At 31.2% G+C, this 18,614-nt stretch overlaps 2 protein-coding genes across 15 annotated transcripts in view; one reads left to right on the top strand and one right to left on the bottom strand.

Annotated features, from left to right (window-relative positions):
• LOC144839840 (SWI/SNF-related matrix-associated actin-dependent regulator of chromatin subfamily D member 1-like) overlaps nt 1-18,614 on the top strand; it is a 116,271-nt gene that overhangs the window by 11,447 nt on the left and 86,210 nt on the right. For 7 of the 10 annotated variants that reach the window (XR_013611791.1, XR_013611790.1, XR_013611789.1 and 4 more), the window contains one exon: nt 15,747-15,788. The exons of the other annotated variants lie outside the window; for them this stretch is intronic. Coding sequence is in view for 3 of the 7 variants with exons in the window: in XM_078695384.1 (XP_078551510.1) it covers nt 15,747-15,788 (42 nt within the window). In the remaining 4 variants the exon portion in view is untranslated. The remainder of the gene's footprint in view (nt 1-15,746; nt 15,789-18,614) is intronic. 10 annotated transcript variants of the gene reach the window in all.
• The window catches only part of LOC144839841 (steroid 17-alpha-hydroxylase/17,20 lyase-like), a 36,062-nt gene that overhangs the window by 6,279 nt on the left and 11,169 nt on the right, over nt 1-18,614 (bottom strand). Inside the window, exon 1 of one of the 5 annotated variants that reach the window (XM_078695392.1) lies at nt 11,335-11,416. The exons of 1 other annotated variant lie outside the window; for it this stretch is intronic. The gene's annotated coding sequence lies outside the window, so the exon portion shown is untranslated. Of the gene's footprint in view, nt 1-3,320; nt 3,883-11,334; nt 11,417-18,614 lie in introns of those variants that run through there. 3 more of the 5 variants (XM_078695396.1, XM_078695394.1, XM_078695391.1) reach the window with 3 other exon arrangements.

Here is an 18,614-nt window from a genome sequence, read left to right on the forward strand (position 1 = left end):
ACTTTTACCCATTAAATATTCTAAGAATTAGTTTTAGAAATTTCAGACATTACTGGTTTGGTCAAGAAGGATTTGGGCAATTCAGACAATCAATCAATCAATCAAAAGTTGATGTCAACGAACGAAATTGAATGCTATTTGATGTTAAATGTTTTTGTTTCCTTTACTATTAAAGATTTGAATAAAAGTATGATATTTAGTAAACAACCTACATAAACAAACAGTTAGGTATTGATGACGTCAAATAACAATAAACTTATTGCTTCCTTAACAATGTTAAAAAATAAATGAAAGTATTGTAATTGTGTTCATTGTGCGTCAGAGTTTAGCAAGCTCGTGGTCTAGAGGTTTGAAAGCCAGGCTAGTGATCTGGAGGTCGTGGGTCCGAGTCCCACCCAAGAATTACTTAAATTTGTGTTCTCAATGTACTTACATCTGAAAATTAAATTAATAACTAATATTGTATTTAGAAAACATTGCAACAATACAATAGACTAGATAAAAGAGGTATTTATGCTCTCAAATTTGATCTAACTTTATTTGAATTAATAATTGTTATTAGGTAATAACATACTTTCCCGCCCACATAATTTAATGAAGAAGGAATAACCAAAAGTACTTTGATATGATTTATTCGGTTTATTAAAGATAAAAAATTTTGAAGTGGTCTAAAACAGATACTATACTGTAGACTAAGTAAATTCAACCACTAGTTGTTTTGAATACGAAAGGCCCCATTTAGTCTAGATATAAAAATTACAAACATAATTAGTGTAGTATTATTAATATAAAGTGTTAGATACTGTAGATAGAACTAAGTTCAACCATCTAGTTGTTTTGAATACAACGGGCCCCATTTAGTTATAAAAATGATTAAACATACATATTTATTGTGTTATAGTTGTTATGAATGCACCCAACCGTTACACCAATTAACATAATGCCCTGTCTCTCATCAAAGTGTCTATCTTCCGTCATCAGGAAATTATCTTTCTTGACATTTTACCGGACAGTATAAAACATTTTGATGATTGATGCAGTTATGTCCTCGCTTCTTCAAAACTCTAATGCCATTGCAACCATTTCACATTCGTTTATTATTAAATACACCCCACGGCCATTTCTTATAAATTGGTATCGTAATTGGATCATTATAATTAAATTAATTAGCCATATTTTATGGATGAAATATAATATGTAGTCTGTGTCAGTTTCATTAAGTTGGTTCTGCTAACTTTTTGACAACCATTAAGCAATGCAAATGGACATTTTATTTGTTGAACATTTATTTGGACATTTTTTAAACTGTTAAATCATTTTTATCTAGATTACAAATACGTTAGTTCATGCCACAAATAATTTTAATACAGTTCATTAAAAAACACCTTCTTTGGTTGCGACACCGCTATTCAGGCGACACCTTTATTAAGGGGAAACTTTCCTGTGAAACAAAGTGGCCATATATATGTTTTATTACTATGTCTAACCCCTATTACACACCCCTACTTTGTTGTTTCAAATGTGCTGTCCCTGGCTCTACTGTAACCGAATCCACAAAAATTAATTATAAAACTTGTCAATGAGATAACCTATTACCCAATGATATTAATCATGTTAAAGATAATAAGTATTTTACCGATGACTTATATTACATTTTACTTCCGTTTATTAATCACTTTTAATTATGTATTGCATATGACGCTCTGCTTTTTAATTTTAAACAGTTTTTGAAAAGTAATAGAATGGTTTTTTTTTTTATTAAAAATTATTCTTACTTTCAATAATATAATAATCTTTTTTTTACATTAAATGTGTACATATTTTATCATATTAATGAATTATCAATAACACATTTTATTTATAATTAATTAAAAAAATGTACAGTAGGTAAATACCTTGCTTCAGTATGTTTCTTATTCTATTTCTTTTATTCAAAATATATAAAAAAGAAAATTCTTTTAACAGTGTTGTGTCGACGATCCACTCTATGCTCAGTTATAAAAACCAATGGGCTAGCTATGAGGTATACTGACCTCTAGGTCGCATCGAGAGCGTTTGCGAATGCAGTTTGATTAATATCTTATCTAGATTAATATCTTATCTAGTGTAAACACAATCGCTTCTCTCTACCCTTTCGGCTTGAGAGCGACTGACCGTCCGTGATCAGACTTGTGGAAAAAAAAGTAATATACTGTACAAACAAATTGATGTATGGTTGTTCTATGTTTTACACACATTGTAGAGGATTCTGTGATAAACTGGCAAATAAGACCATTATGTCATTTTAAAATAATAATCTTATGTTATAATAGCACTAAGCCAAACATTTGTATCTCCTATAACCAAAAGACCTAACTTTATCACTTACTGTAACCTATGTTTGAACGGCAATTTTTTTGCACGGCCAAATACCTCATACAATAAAAATTTTTTTTTCCGTCAATCATGTTATTTAAATGTTTCCCGTCCATTGGTAAACGGGAATTGACTAATGCTGTATACATTTATTTTATAGCATACAATATAAATTTGCCTAAAGTGGGTCTCTATGTTTTAGTATAAATTATTATATTAAAAATTAATAAGTGTATAGTATTGAAATTTAAATAATAAATGGAAAAGATAATTTGAAATGAACACAATAAATACTAAGGTGTTACTTTCCTGCATTGGTATTTGAGATTCATGCCAAGAAATGTAATTGGAATTTTCCAGGTTGGTTACAATTGTGTCCAATTTTAAAACAAATGTAACCAAATCTTAATGTTATTAATATTAATCTTAGCAATGTTGTTTTATACCTTAAAACATTTCTGATATTGTTCATACATGAACTTTAAAAGGATTCAAAAACTTTAGAAATATAACTTTGAAATCTGCTTAAAAATGCAGGAAATAAAACAAAGTTATAGTTTATGTTATTGGAAATTTCAAATAATCTTTAATTCCCTTCAAGTGGGTATAAATGTCTGAACTTCCCGAGTTTCCACGACTCGATAAGTGACAATCATTAATATCAACCTTTCTTGGTCAACAACCACTGTCTATTAATGAGACAGGGAAATTGTACGTATCTAAACAATTGTTTTTAAAAACTTGGTTTATTATTTTTTAGTTGTACACCAAATTTCTTCAAATTTAAAATCAGTGGTTGCAAAAAAAGTAAATAAATAAAAAGATTTTAATTTTATCAGTTTGTAAAATAAACAAACAACATTACTATGTTCTGCAGTAGAAAACTTATATTACATATTGATATTATAAAAAAAATATTTATTTTTTACTAGTTTAATATTGTAAAGAAATTTTCCAGTACTTACATTTTATTCAACAAAGCAAAATGAAATATAAAATCCAATGGAATTGAATCACTGTCCAATGTGACGGAGCTCTTGCATGTAAAGGCGACCCCTACCTTTAGCTGTCTAAGTGAATAATGACACTGCTTGTGAGCAACTGTTGTGTTTAGCACTCAGATGATCCTAGGCTACTCTCCACTAACCTTCTTAACACCCTTCTGATGACTGGCTGACATCTCAGCGAACTTATAGCCTGTCATAATGTGTGCCCAAACTGGGCCATAGCCTACTTAGTAACCACAGCCAACCACCCAATCAGTACGTGGACACCTATTTATCATGATGCCATGCCTATTTCCTACTGGCTGTTTTAGTCCACACACCATATCAAGCAGCAACCCTTACCGTAACCCAGATTTGTTATTGTATCATAATCCCTTATTTGGGACGTGACCTTCAGTCAAGGTTGAGATACATTGTGTATTTTATTGTAGGCAAATATTGTGCCATTTCATTCTTCTCAATAGCTTTTCAAGTTCACTGTAATCATGCCTCCAGGAGGGGTCTTACCCGGCTACCTTTTGTTTCTCCCAAAGTGATTGTTCTGCAATCATTCTGTGTTGTAATCATATAAGGTGGTATATGCCGTTGTTAGTATTAGTAAGTATTTTGTTATTAATATTAAAACAATTATCAAATATTTTATTTTAATTATAGAATATGATTAAATAAATTATGACTTGTTAGTAAGGATTAAAAGTACATAATTTTATTATTTATTTTAATAAATAGATTAAACAAATATATGAATTGACTGTACTGTAGTTTAATAATGTAAACAAATATTTATAAATAATTAATTACTAATATATAATATTCCTTAATAATGAATTACCTAATCTAATTTAGAAGCACAGGCTGTTAATGCAGACATTTATTTGAATTTAAGACATTGAATTTAAGGTAAAAAAATACAAAGTCATGAATTTTAATTTCTGAAGGATATATAACTTAAAATGCCCATTTCACGTTTCTTTTCAATAAAAAGAAATTTCAGTTGTCCTAATTTCATTTGTCCGGGAGCACTCCTGCTTTTATCCGTAGTATCCGGAATTTTAATTTGACGTCAACGAGAGAAAGAGCTAATTTGTGTGGCATTTGATTGATAACACTGGTACAAATATAAATTAAATTTGCTTGGTTGATCATGACCATTGGTTCACGGTCTTTGCTGACCAATGAAACGTTGTGTAAACTTTTGAACAAAAGAAACGGCAGTAAAATAACAAAACTGTAGAGCAAACAGATTCTGAAAGAGTTTTCCGGTCACTCGGAACGAATACATTTCTATTAAAGTGTGAACTGTACCCTATTAGGTAGTTGAAAACTAGGACGGTGATCATGTTATCAAGTACGCTAGATAAGAAATAGGTCACCAGTTACACCCACTAGTTTGGGGTTTTATAATGCTCTGCTGTCAAAATTGACAATCTAACCTTGAACATAGTAATTGTTTTTAATAGTTTTTTTTTCACTTAAAAAATTCTATAAACTGGTTTTATATTATTTTACTTTTGCTTTATTTTTCATTGATTTAATTTTCTTGAAACAGATTTTTGGCAAAAAGAGAGCTTTTGAATGTCAGTTATTTTTCATTGATTTAATTTTTTTGGCAAAATTATCTATCAATGATAGATAATTTTGCCAAAAAAAATTACACCTTGAAATGTTACTTTATCTATCAAATAGAAATGATTTAATATTTGTTTGTCTCTCTTTACTATGCAACTGCTAGACCCAGGGTAGGCACTTCACTGCTGGCTGCCGTGGGTCCGTAGAGGGCATAATCCGAATATCCTCAGTTTCCAGTTTAAAGCTTGAGCACCAGTATAAATACCTTTAACTTTATAATTTGTAATATAGAGTGCTATCTTTAATAAAGTAAAACAAAAAACCCTGTGTTGGTGTTAGATACAATTATGACATAATCTTTCAAAGTTGTGCAATGTGTTTATGGTCTGTTTGTTTATGTCATCAATCCATCAACATTTATTTACCATAAATACACATTTATCAACATCTACTTAACATTTCACAATTATTGCATTGGACATGGTCCATAGTTCATTTCTGGAGAACACATTCCTTGAAAGGATTTATTTCTCTTTCCATTTATAAATTGTTTACAAACAAGTAAATTTATTGTAGGTACAATAGAACCAAGGTTCCTTTGGGACACCCATATTAAAGGGGTTGTTCCTGTGAGAAAAACATACTGTACATTGGGCATTATATTTCACTATGACCAACCTCAATTAAAGTGTTACCCCTATTAAAGGGACACCCATATTAAAGGGGTTGTTCCTGTGAGAAAAACATACTGTACATTGGGCATTATATTTCACTATGACCAACCCCTATTAAAAGGACACCCATATTAATGGGGTTGTTCCTGTGAGAAAAACATACTGTACATTGGGCATTATATTTCACTATGACCAACCTCAATTAAAGTGTCACCCCTATTAAAGGGACATCCATATTAAAGGGGTTGTTCCTGTGAGTAGAACATACTGTACATTGGGCATTATATTTCACTATGACCAACCCCTATTAAAAGGACACCCATATTAAAGGGGTTGTTCCTGTGAGAAAAACATACTGTACATTGGGCATTATATTTCACTATGACCAACCCCTATTAAAAGGACACCCATATTAAAGGGGTTGTTCCTGTGAGAAAAACATACTGTACATTGGACATTATATTTCACTATGACCAATCCTTATTAAAGGGACATCCATATTAAAGGGGTTGTTCCTGTGAGTAGAACATACTGTACATTGGGCATTATATTTGTTAACACTATGACCAACCTCAATTAAAGACACACATATTAAAGGGACACACATATTAAAGGGACACCCATATTAAAAGGACATCCCATATTAAAAGGACATCCCATATTGACATCCCTATTTATTAAGAGGTCGTATTAAATGGATACCCTTTTTATAGTGACACTTTCCTTTTTTGAAATGAACAAATGAGGGACATTTAATGTTTTAATGCTATGGCACCCCTATTAAAGGGACGCCCATATACAACCAAAATATAGTTTTTTTAATAAAGTAGAACTCCTCATTTGGGACACCTATTCAGGGGACATCCCTATTAAGGGACTCTTCTCCTAAAGGTGACCTATTTAAGGATTCTACTGTATCAGTCTATGTTTTGTTTGATTTTATACAGTAGAATTCCTATCTACTCTTTTGATAAACTTATAGACTTTACATTTAGCACGACCTACATTTGAATAACTACTGACAATGAGTTAACTACATCGTAAAAAGTATAAAGATCAGTGAATTTTTGGGGGAGTTCTACTGTATACAACCAAAATATAGTTTCCTGTGGGACACCTCTATTCAGGGGACACCCACATTAGGGTACACTTTGTTAAATCCTGATGGTGACCTATTGATAAGAATTATACTTTATCAGAGAAAAACTATGTTTTGTTTGGTTTTATGCAGTAGAATTCCTATCTACTCTTTGATAAACTTATAGACTTTACATTTAGCACGACCTACATTTGAGTAACATACTGTTTGTTCATGATTTGACAATGAGTTAACTAAGTTGTATAATAGTACAAAGATCGGTGGATTTTATTGGTAAATAAAAGTGTAATAAATGTATTGAGAAACAATTTTTTTTCCGGAAACCCCCTATCAATACTGTAGTAATTATTGATTTCACAAAAGCATCAATGAGGTCAGTAAGAGTACTAGTTTTGATTTTAAAGTACATTATACAGTACTAGGTAAGGAAAATACAAGATACGTCATTGGATAAGGTATTCAAGTCTAAATCGTCAAGGTGTGACAGGGCCAATGACGTATCTTGTACTTTATTGAATAAGAATAAAGATATTCAATTGTAAACATCAACAAAGATTTATTTTTTATTTACTTATCATTTTCTATGATTATTAACACTGACATACATTTGGGATGTTTACAAATATTTCACTTACATTCCATTTTTTGAAAAGTTTTTTAAAGTGATTTAAAAGAAAATAAATAAAATGCTATTCTTAGGATCTGATTGGATTGAAAAATTTCCCAAAGCAAAAAACAAACTGGTATTAACAAATATTGCATTGTAGCCTAATTGTCACCAAAAATAAAACCAGTTTCTCCTTTACTTTCATTCCTGATTGGTTGTGTAATGATGTCATAATTTAACCACAGATAATTAGGGTTTTTTTAAACTGTTTATGAGATTGGTTCTTTTTGTAAAAACCCCATTTCAATAGGCAAGGAAATAATGTATTGTTCATTACCAAAATTAAATTTTCAATGATGATAACTTTTATTGCATTTCTCTGAATCTTTTTTATTCTACTGTTTATGTTATGTCCATCTATTGTTAAATTCAGAATACAACCAAACTATTCTCATTGTGGTTTAACGATAATACAAAAGATAATACAATTTTACAGACAATTTTCACAGTAGGACATGTATGTGGTTTCCTTGGAACATTTCAAAAAGTCTTTTAATATCCATATGATGTAATGAATCATAATTAAATAGTTTAATAAGTCATTTTGAATTCTCACTACAGTGAGAAATTTGCAAGTAATCCTCCGATTGCTCGAACCCACAACCTGCTAGATCACTACTGTAGCCTAATACCCCTAGACCACTGAACCTGCTAGATCACTACTGTAGCCTAATACCCCTAGACCACTGAACCTGCTAGATCACTACTGTAGCCTAATACCCCTAGACCACTGAACCTGCTAGATCACTACTGTAGCCTAATACCCCTAGACCACTGAGCCTGCTAGATCACTACTGTAGCCTAATACCCCTAGACCACTGAGCCTGCTAGATCACTACTGTAGCCTAATATCCCTAGACCACTGAACCTGCTATATCACTACTGTAGCCTAATACCCCTAGACCACTACTGTAGCCTAATAATACCCCTAGATCACAACTGTAGCCTAATAATACCCCTAGATCACAACTGTAGCCTAAGACCCCTAGATCACTACTGTAGCCTAATACCCCTAGACCACTACTGTAGCCTAATACCCCTAGATCACTACTGTAGCCTAATATCCCTAGATCACTACTGTAGCCTAATACCCCTAGACTACTGAGCTTCCACTAATGGCTAGGGTTAGATTCTAGCCCAAGGCAGCAGTGTGTACTCCATCAACATGATAATAATTATTACAAAGTAGCTTTGCGCCAGGGAGCTAAGCAAGTCACATGGTTTGCCCTACATTAAAAGGTTACGTTATACAATTAAGTAGTCACTGGTCACTTATGGGGAACAGTTGAATGACCCAATGCGTCAACATGATCATTGCTTCCTAGAATGGCATTTCATATAACATATGAAACACATGTTCCTTTATTAAAAACCTTGGTACACTCTCACTCCTTTGCATTGTCATTAAATAAAAATGCTAAAAGTTGAAGGAGAAAAATTATCAATCTGATTAAAAATCAATAAATAAATTTGTTCATTCTTTTACTTATTAAATGTATAAAAATGACATCAAGTTGTTTCTTTGGTAAAATGTGAATCTTTACTTTTACAGTAAATAAAATTAAAAGTGCATTTGGAGAGGACATCATATATTGTTGATTCATGTTGTTTATAAAATGTAATGATTAAAAAAAAATGGAAAATTATGATAAATTTAATATTAAAAGATTTAATGATAATCGCTAAACCTGAAAGACATTCATCAATACAATAGTAGAATCTGATCCTTATTTAGAGATAGGTAACAGAGAGCCTCTATACAGTACATTACAAGAGGAAGTTAATGTAATACTGTGTATTTCTATAATAAATATAAACCGATTTAGAAATATTTGAAAAAAATCAAGGCCATCCTCCTTATAGTTGAATTTACGTTTATGCGGATTTTCCGATTAGCATGTGCTATTTAAAGATTTTCTATTCAATACTTTGATCTTCTGGTCCCATTTTTAAGTCAAAGAATTCAATGGATTTTTGGACTAAATACCTAAGATTATGTAATGTGTGGGGAATACGCCTTGTATTGTTGTAGGGCCTCTAGTTTAATCCAATTTCTCTAGTATAATTCCATTTACTCTAGATCTATTTAGGCTACCTAAGTTAAGACATACATGTAAAAGTTCATGGATATTATTACTGTGAAACCTCTATTAAGGGGACACTTTGGGACTCAAAAAAGTGTACAACCTCATTTTGAATTAGAATTTCCAGTTGATGATCACCCACTGATAATTTAAACGGTTATTTAGTAGCAAAAATTTAGCAGAAATGTGATTGATTTTGAAAATAGACCTCTTATCATTTTCATTCAGTGTAATACGTCCAGTACAACAAATGTGTCTAGACCATTTTCCAATATCTTGGCAACAGAATAAGACTTTCTAAGAAAATAAGGCCATTATCTTTTCTTACATTACTTTTTTCTTCTCCACTCTGATGCTTCAATAATAATAATACATACATTTTTTTACACATTTTTAAAAACATTTTTTCTTATCTTTCTGTATAAAAATAAAGTTACTTTACAGTCAGTTATTTAATCTATTTGAAAAAAATTTACATTAATCAAAATTGTAATAAACACCGTCTTAAATAAATTCCATCCTTTCTTGTTACAAACTTATTCCTAGATGACCTTGTGGAGTGGAAGCGGTACTTACACGTACAGTAGTACACTACTAGGGACTTTACGCATCAGGAAGCAGTTGACGACGGTAATTCAGACTAAGCACCGCCTACTTTCACACAGCGCATGCCTCTGTCGACCAATCCAGGAGCGATAACTTATATATTGTCATTGACTAAAAACGTCAAGACTAATCCCTAAAAGTATGCATTATCAGTAAATACAATTATAAATATAAATTTTGTAACATTAAGAGTATAGTGTGGTAATGTTTTATAGGCCTACATTATATATGGTAAAGGAATGTCAGTCTGTTGCATGGATGGTAAATATAGTGTTGTAGACAAATTCCATAATACAGCATCTCATGTGTATCACATGTTTTGCCCGTATCATTGAAGGTAAGGTTAAGAGTTATGCTTTGAGTCTGGGATACAGGCATAACTTGTGAAACACATGAGATGAGATGAGATGAGACAAATTAGAAATTGGCTGTACAAGATTGTTATATGGCGCTAGCATTTTAAACTCCACAAACAAACAAGAAGTTCTGTTCACCCATTGCTGATGCATAGTCCCTACTATTAATACTGGACCTTTCTCCTATTATTACGATACTGTATTACTAATCACAACACAATAGTTATTACTACAATTACACCATATGTACTTCTTTGATTGTCAATTAGCACACACAATCCAGTGATTTTAAAGGTCACTTTAAAGCCCCCCGAAAGCCATTTAACACTGAAAGTCTTAATATCCATGAAGTGGCAGTCTAGCCTAAACGTGATCTTATGTGTAACATTGTTATGTAATTAGAATAAGTAGCTTACTAGGTTTTTCCTTAAATACACTTTGTGGGCCTATTGCGATAATTTTTTCTTCTTTAAAATGTGAAAATGTCATTTTTAAAAAGGTGATCGCTATAAATACTAGCATACACTGCTTGCAAATCGACATTTTCGTTTTGCTTCTGTGATTCACCCACTTTCAATCGATCATGAAAGCAAGACAAAGGGAAGAACTGTAACTTTTCAGCAAAAATACTGGGTCTTCCCCAATTTGTACCTTTTTAAAACTTTAGTTATTACTCTATAAATATAAACAAATTATTCATACAATAATTCTAAAAAATATATAAAATAAAACAAAAATACAGTTACTACTAAATGGAAACATATTTTTATAATTTGTACAATTAAATAAATTACAAATTAAGGTATTCATAAATGAGAATAGATACCTTACTATGATATCGATGTACCTGCAAGCCGTTGTACGTGTAGAGCTAATAATAATGAAGCGGATAAATCCTCAAGCATTACTTGGCTTACCTTATCTAGTACAAGTAGGTCATTTGCTACTTGCTGGGTTTTCACGATAGTAGTAGCGCAATGACGGTCAGCTAGTGGACTTTCCTACAGAATGACACTACTTTTACCTGATGTTTATTTAAGTATTTAACTAACTTTAGCTCATGCATATTCATGAGTGCTTGGTCTGCCTACATAGTGTAAAATCACTTTTGTATTATTATTATAGCACATACTGATGTATCATCACTAAGAGAGTCATTCTACTGTATCTATTCCAACAGATCACTTCCTATAGTTAGTAGTAACATTTTAGCTACAAACATCCTTAGATATTCATTCATAGTGTGTATACATTCTTTGTTGGTTATTATTAATAATCCTTGTGATGTTTTTAATTGTTCCTGTCTTGTGGCTTTTTCTTGCATACCATTTTAATAATTGATGCAGTATTAATATTAATATACAGAAATGTAATGGGAAATTTTAAGAACATACAGTACTGTATTTGTGATCTGTGATTATTTTTTAAAGGATTTGAATGGTGTACTTCAAACCTAATACTACTGTTAGTATATTAAACAAATACTTTTATGAGTTGGATGGTGAGAATATTGCATTTAAATCAATCTTAAATTGAACTTTTAATAAATGTTTTAATAATTCTATTATTTATTTTTTTATTTATTTTATTTCATCAAAACCAACAGCAACGAAAGTTGCCACTTAAAGGTACGAAACAGAAAACAGATACAATAAATACTATATGAAGCAAACTTAAATAAATATGTAAATAGTAAAAATTAGCCTATTGAGCACGATTTAATATTTAAAAAGAAGAATACAATATATATAAAACATTCTCAACAATTTATAATAAGAATAAACTTAATATTAATTCATTTCTAAACAATATTGTTTACATTAAATAAAATTAGTTGAAAAGTTTAACAGATGATCAACAATGATTGGCCTAATACTTTGATTTAATATCAAAACATTTTTTTAATGTTTCCTCAGGGAAACTACAATAATTTGTAATTTCATGCTAAAGTTTTAGAGTAAAGTCTACCATTTGTAATGGCAATGCAATTATAACCTAATTTTAAATTGAAGAGATCAAGAACAAATGGAAAATATGTCTATATCTATAAAATAATAATTATGTAATGTACTTTTAAGTATTACTAAAGCTTTAAAAATGTTGGTTGTAGACTTTAAAGGAAGGATGGCACTAAAGCAGAAATTGGCGCCAAGGTGCACGTAGCCCATCCTGACATCCTGTTTCTAACATTTTTGGGACTTGTTAATTTCGAATAAGTCTGTACAAGATCCTTAAGTGATTTTGTTACGAATAAACCAACAGAAATGCTTTCATCTCCAACAAGCTAATTTCAATATGACAAAATTTATTACAAGTATTGTTTTTTGAACATTTTATAACTTAAAAAAAAAAAATTATGTCACGCATTGCTTGTGTTCTGGAATTTCAACAGTCTAACATTAAACATACCTAGAAATATAGTGGGTTGTAAACTAGAATCAGGTCATGTAGACTTGATGTAGTGCAGCTGATTAGAAAGACACTAGTTTAACTAGTTATTTTAACCTAAAATTGTGTTCTATCTCCTAAACTGCAAGACCGATACTAGTACCAATCAAGCTGGGGCATCTTTAACCATTTGGCTATGCTAGAACTGAACAGCCAATTTTTGTTTTTTTCACAACCATTTCTGTTGTGACAATCGAATCTTCACAAGCCGGTCACTAGGGTCATTAAAAATCAAAGACAGTTAAATTTTAAAATTAAACAACAATGATATAAATATTACTAATTCTATAGCCAATTTATGTTATCATTTATGCAAGTAATAAGGTCTATACCAATTCTTAAGATTAAAATGAATATTATTAAAGGCATAGTAGGCTGTCAAAAAAACTAATAAAAAATGATTTCGTCCGTTAAAGTCAGGGTTTTCTTGTTGTACACCGAAAACCACTAATTAAATTTAAAACTCAGTATTGTACAAAGAGCTTTAAAGATTTGAATGAGATGGTTGTCTGTGCCAATAGATTCTGATACATCAACAGGTAGACTTTGAACGTGAAAATCTTAAGTATATCGGAAATTATTTGCGGTTATTAACTGGATTCACTATGTAAACCTGCAAACTGAACTGTGGTTTCATTGATCCCTGAAATAAATACGGGATTAAGTCTTCCTAAGCTTTATGTAAGAACTTATTAAGAAGTTATTGACAATTCGCACAAATGAAATCGCCTAGAATTTTACAATTTCTTTGTTACGTGAACTTTTACAAGGTTTTCGAGGGATGATATGATGATGAGATTTGTTGGTAGGTCTACATTTTGGATTAATTTGATGAAAAATAACCTCAGAATAAAGTCCTAAAGTATGAATCATTATGTGAGATTTATTTATCAAAGAAAATTGTTCAGGAATTAATGTTTCAATATGAATGAATTTTTACATAATTTTAGTCTATGTGCTCAATACTGATGAATGATTCACATGTTACCAAAAGCTTGAAATTTCTCCTTTATTTTTCGCTTTTATAGTATTATACTTCAGATAGATTTCTGTTTAATTATGTTTAATTAATTCATATTTAAATTGGGATCAGTGATAATTTCTTACAATAATTTCTAGGTTTTCAGAAATGTTTCCTTAGGAGAATTAGTTGAAGTGTCTGAGGGGCATCCAATTTATGAAAGCTTTAGCAATAGAGGGCCAATTTTCAACATTAACTGATATTTTTCAGCCTATAAATTGTAGGTGTTGTATGTTTAAGTTAATTAGTAATAGTATGGTTGGTATGGAAATTGGTTAGGAATTGTCAATTTCACAGAAGTTCGCTTACACTACAGTAGTAGTGTGCTTTCACTACAGTAGTAGTGTGCTTTCACATGGTCAATTAGTATATAAAAAGATACAAAGTCCAAATTGTATGGTCAAAAATTGTCCACGTCCGCTTACTATAAGAGGGTGTCTCCATACGAGAGGTATTGAAAAAACTGGCTTTTTGGATATTGTTCGTTATGGGCAGTTTAACTGTAACTTGTGACATAAACTTGAACCTTGCTTAATATTCTAGTACAAAAACAGGATTTCAACAAAAATAAAATTATCAGTATACCAAGTGTCTATAATTTATAAGATAAACAGGTTTAACCGACTTATTTCATCACATGATGAAACCTATTTTATCGCAGATAGAATTGTATTAATATAAGAAGTGTGTCCTACAATTATTACCCCATGGGATTTGGCTTTAGCCATTGTCGCCAATTGGCACATATACCTAGTTTAGCCTCTCTAGAGCATTGTGAAGTAATTCAGCTTAAGACTATTATAAGTGTCCTGATTAAGAATTAGCAAAATTGACCAGTGAAATAATATAACCCCTTCCTACAGACGACTATTATGGAGGAAATGACAAGTTTTAAGGGTTTGTGTGGACTACTTAATTTTTTTCCCAAGGTCGGCTTTGGAAACACATGTAATACAATTTGAAAGTAGGCCTTAGTAGAACTTAAGTTGAAAGTAGACCTTAGCTAAAAGAACTATATATTTATTAGCATAGCCCTGATGGAGGAATAGTGTTTTCTGAAGGCTTCGCACTTTCTTTATAACTGTTTCTTTACCGTTTTGATATAGCTTTTTGCTTCATTGAGATCCAGCAACTGATATTACAGCATTTTCATTTTTAGTAATTTGCCTTTGGATTGATCTTATTATATATTAGTTATTTTGGAGTTATTAAGAATCTTATAACAATGTGAAATGGTAGAATATGACACAAATACATGATAAAATCTATAAATTTCAAAACTGTTTTATGGGTTGTATACTTATTGAGTTTAGGTGTCTTTCACCAGTTTGTATGTAAAGTGCTTAGAAGTTTCACAACATTAGGCGCTATATTAATCCAGGATATTATTATAGTATTTTTGATTATATCAATTTTGCACTGTGAATATTATATTATTCAGAATCGGTCAGGTTATTACTGACCGATCATCATTACAGACTAATATGAATAATAATAATTCAGGCTTACATATTAGCGCATTATGTTAAAAGACTCCGTAAAATGTGGGCCTTGAACAAAACATTTTCTTAAAATAAGACACATGCCTGGTCAATTGTTCGAATCGGTTTCTTGACCATTAATGTACAGAAGAGTAATGAACTATGCAAGTCAGATATTATGAAGTTTATTTAAGACATAGGAATGCTTTATTGAGCCAACTGGCTGTATAAAACGCATGAAGCTGTTACTTGAACGTTTGAGCATGTTTGTATGTCTGTACTGTATGTGTTATCTAGTGGCAAAGTACGTACTCAAGGTCTAACTGTTTAATATGGACAGACAGTCGACCATTTACCTGTGTTTTTATATTTTATTCAGGACAAAAGATTGAAAAAATTTAAAGACGATAGTGACACAACGGTAAGTATGTTAAAAAGAATTTGATCCGTCCTGCTCCCAAAACATTTTAAATTTTACTAAAAAATAACCCTTTACTTTGAAATTTGGTTTCTGGTTTTATTATTTGAATAAATGTTAGTGTTATTGTTAACATACCATTAACATACTGTACTTTATATTCTTGTTACAATTTTTGTATTTTAATTTATATTTACTTTGATGTCGTTACGGTTTTACATCAACAGTTTATTTTACATCAACAGTTTATTTTACATCAACAGTTTATTTTACATCAACAGTTTGTTTTACGTCAACAGTTTGTTTTAAGTCAACATTTTGTTTTACGTCAACATTTCTGTTTACAATTTAATTTCCAAAGTCAATATATTTACTAGTTCTTTGGACATATTTCAAGGCTCAAAAGATACCTAGTTTTCAGTTAACCCTAAATTATTAAATATTTTCCGTTTGGGGATTCTGTCGTGACTCAACCTACAGACTTCCACCAATCTCTCAAATGCAGGACAAGGTTAACAAGTGATGATATGCTGACCATGTGAGAGGCAGCCATGGCTAGTTTTGATCCCAAAACATTCTTCTATATGTGTGTGTGTGTATGTAAACATGCTCTATACTAAAGCCTAGTCCTGTTTTTCCCTTATGCAAAGCAGGGCAAGGTTAAATAATACCACTGCCCCTCTAGTCATTTTTCTACTTAATTCATCATTATTTTAATCATTTCCATGTTGGGAATAAAAAGAGTAAGTTATGAGACTGATATTTATTTGCTAACACGATGCCCTGTGGATATGAGCAGCTACCTTTTGCATCACTTAAGGAGATGAACAAGACTAATTTGTCTTTTGCCTTGTGGATATTTATGAAAAACGTGGTTCAAGCCGTATAAAAATGACCAGTTTTCACCACTTGTAAATCAATTCGTGGTCCCAAGTGATACAACAATGTTTATCGTACAGCATTCTCAACCTCATTTATGTAAAAATGTTATGGTTCTTGATATGGCTATTTTATGACACTTCAATTTTTTGTCCATCAAACAAATTGTATCTTGAAGGCAGAAAATCGTTTAATTTAATTTAATTACCTACAAAACAGTAGATGTTTAGGCATTCGTACAGGTTTAAAGCTAAAAATATAATACAATTTAAAAACAAATATGGGTTTATCAGAGGCATGTTACTAGATATTTCAAACAAAGTGTCCCATAAATAGAGGTGTCCTTCAGCCAAGTTAGTCTTAGTGTTAAAGCTTATGTTTAAACATTTATGTAGTTCCCATTTCAGGAAAGTGCCCTTAATAGAGGTGTCCCCTAAATAGAAGTTGGTGTCCAAAGGAAGGATTCTACTGTATTAACTTGTGTATTATATACGCTATCTAATCAGTTTATCTGTGACGATGGTAAGAGGCTACTGATACATGTTTAAGTTTTGTATACCACCAATCAATTTATAACATGGTAAGCCTAACAAATATTGCGATTTTTATCAGTTTTATATTTTTTTCCTTCCTTTCTTTCTGTAAATTTGTATAGTATATTAAAATTTTCATTGCCAATGGTTTGGTTACTATAACAGGCCATAATAATTTTAATGCGCAGCTTATAAAGGAATCAAATACAAAGTCATACATTGGAATAACTGTGGCATTTTTTTATTACTATTCCTCACATCAATACAGCAATTGACTTCACATTATTACTTGTGTACGTTTGATCATGAAGGCCGGTTGAAATGTCTTTCCAACCGGAGACCCTACGTATCACCTTCGAGACTCGTTACTAACATCAAAGTCCATACCTAATTTTAATAACGTTCTAATCAGAGGCCACCCCGACCTACTTAATGCGAATGTTTTGTTCTGGATGTGTTTTTTCCATATTTTCACCATAGCGAATCAACACAGTGGGCCTAATTAAATACATATTAAGCACGTGGAGGCCTGGGAGTTGATCGGGCATGTCTCTTGTGGGTTTGGAACGAGGTGAAATTGTACCCTAATAATGGATATTTACATAATTATGTAGGAATAAAAGTAGAGCAGAGGGATTGGTGTTAAGTACAAAAGAATTTGTCAACTAAATAACAAAGGGTCTTGTTATTAGGTCTTTATAATTTCAACAACATTTCTTTGTAGTACATTACTGAGATTTAATATTAAGGCCATGGTTCACAGGTATAAATGATCATTTATTTTGATAGGTTCACATCATACCACAAGGTTCCATTATTAGTACATTAAATATAATTTGATTTCATGTCATTAACTTTATTGTTTTTACAGAATAAGCTGTCTTTTTTTAAATTTTCTGTTAATGTCTTGGAGTTTCTGATCGAATATGACCATAAGTCGTTGAGGTATTCCTAATTACCCAAAATGCAGTTCATTGTTCAGTTTGTTCGAATTAGCCTCTGTTTTGTTTTCAAGACATTTCTAGGGCTCCACATTTTCTGGGCAACGATTCAAGTGGAAATGAAATTCTGTAAATTGTTATATTGTCCATTTTCTGTGATTTTTCAATTTTGTGGAATGTCCAATAGTGGTATGATTATAAACGAAAAGGAAAATGATTCCAAAGTTTACTAATAGAAAACGATGAAGACAGCCTAGGAGAGAACTAGTTTTACCTAGATAGAATGAGTTTTAATCACTATTTTGTGTTGCAGATGAAAACTGCACTGCTGACAATTGGTTATTTGGTACTAAAGACTATTGTGTGTTTTTATTTAAGATTATTTGAATTTACTCTGTTGCTAATTAATTTATCAAGAAATAAACATTATCAGTTATCTTTGTCTCATAAACAGACTCATCTTTGAGAAAACACTT

Source organism: Antedon bifida, chromosome 4, assembly GCF_963402885.1.
Source record: "Antedon bifida chromosome 4, ecAntBifi1.1, whole genome shotgun sequence".
In the NCBI taxonomy this organism is placed as follows: domain Eukaryota; kingdom Metazoa; phylum Echinodermata; class Crinoidea; order Comatulida; family Antedonidae; genus Antedon; species Antedon bifida.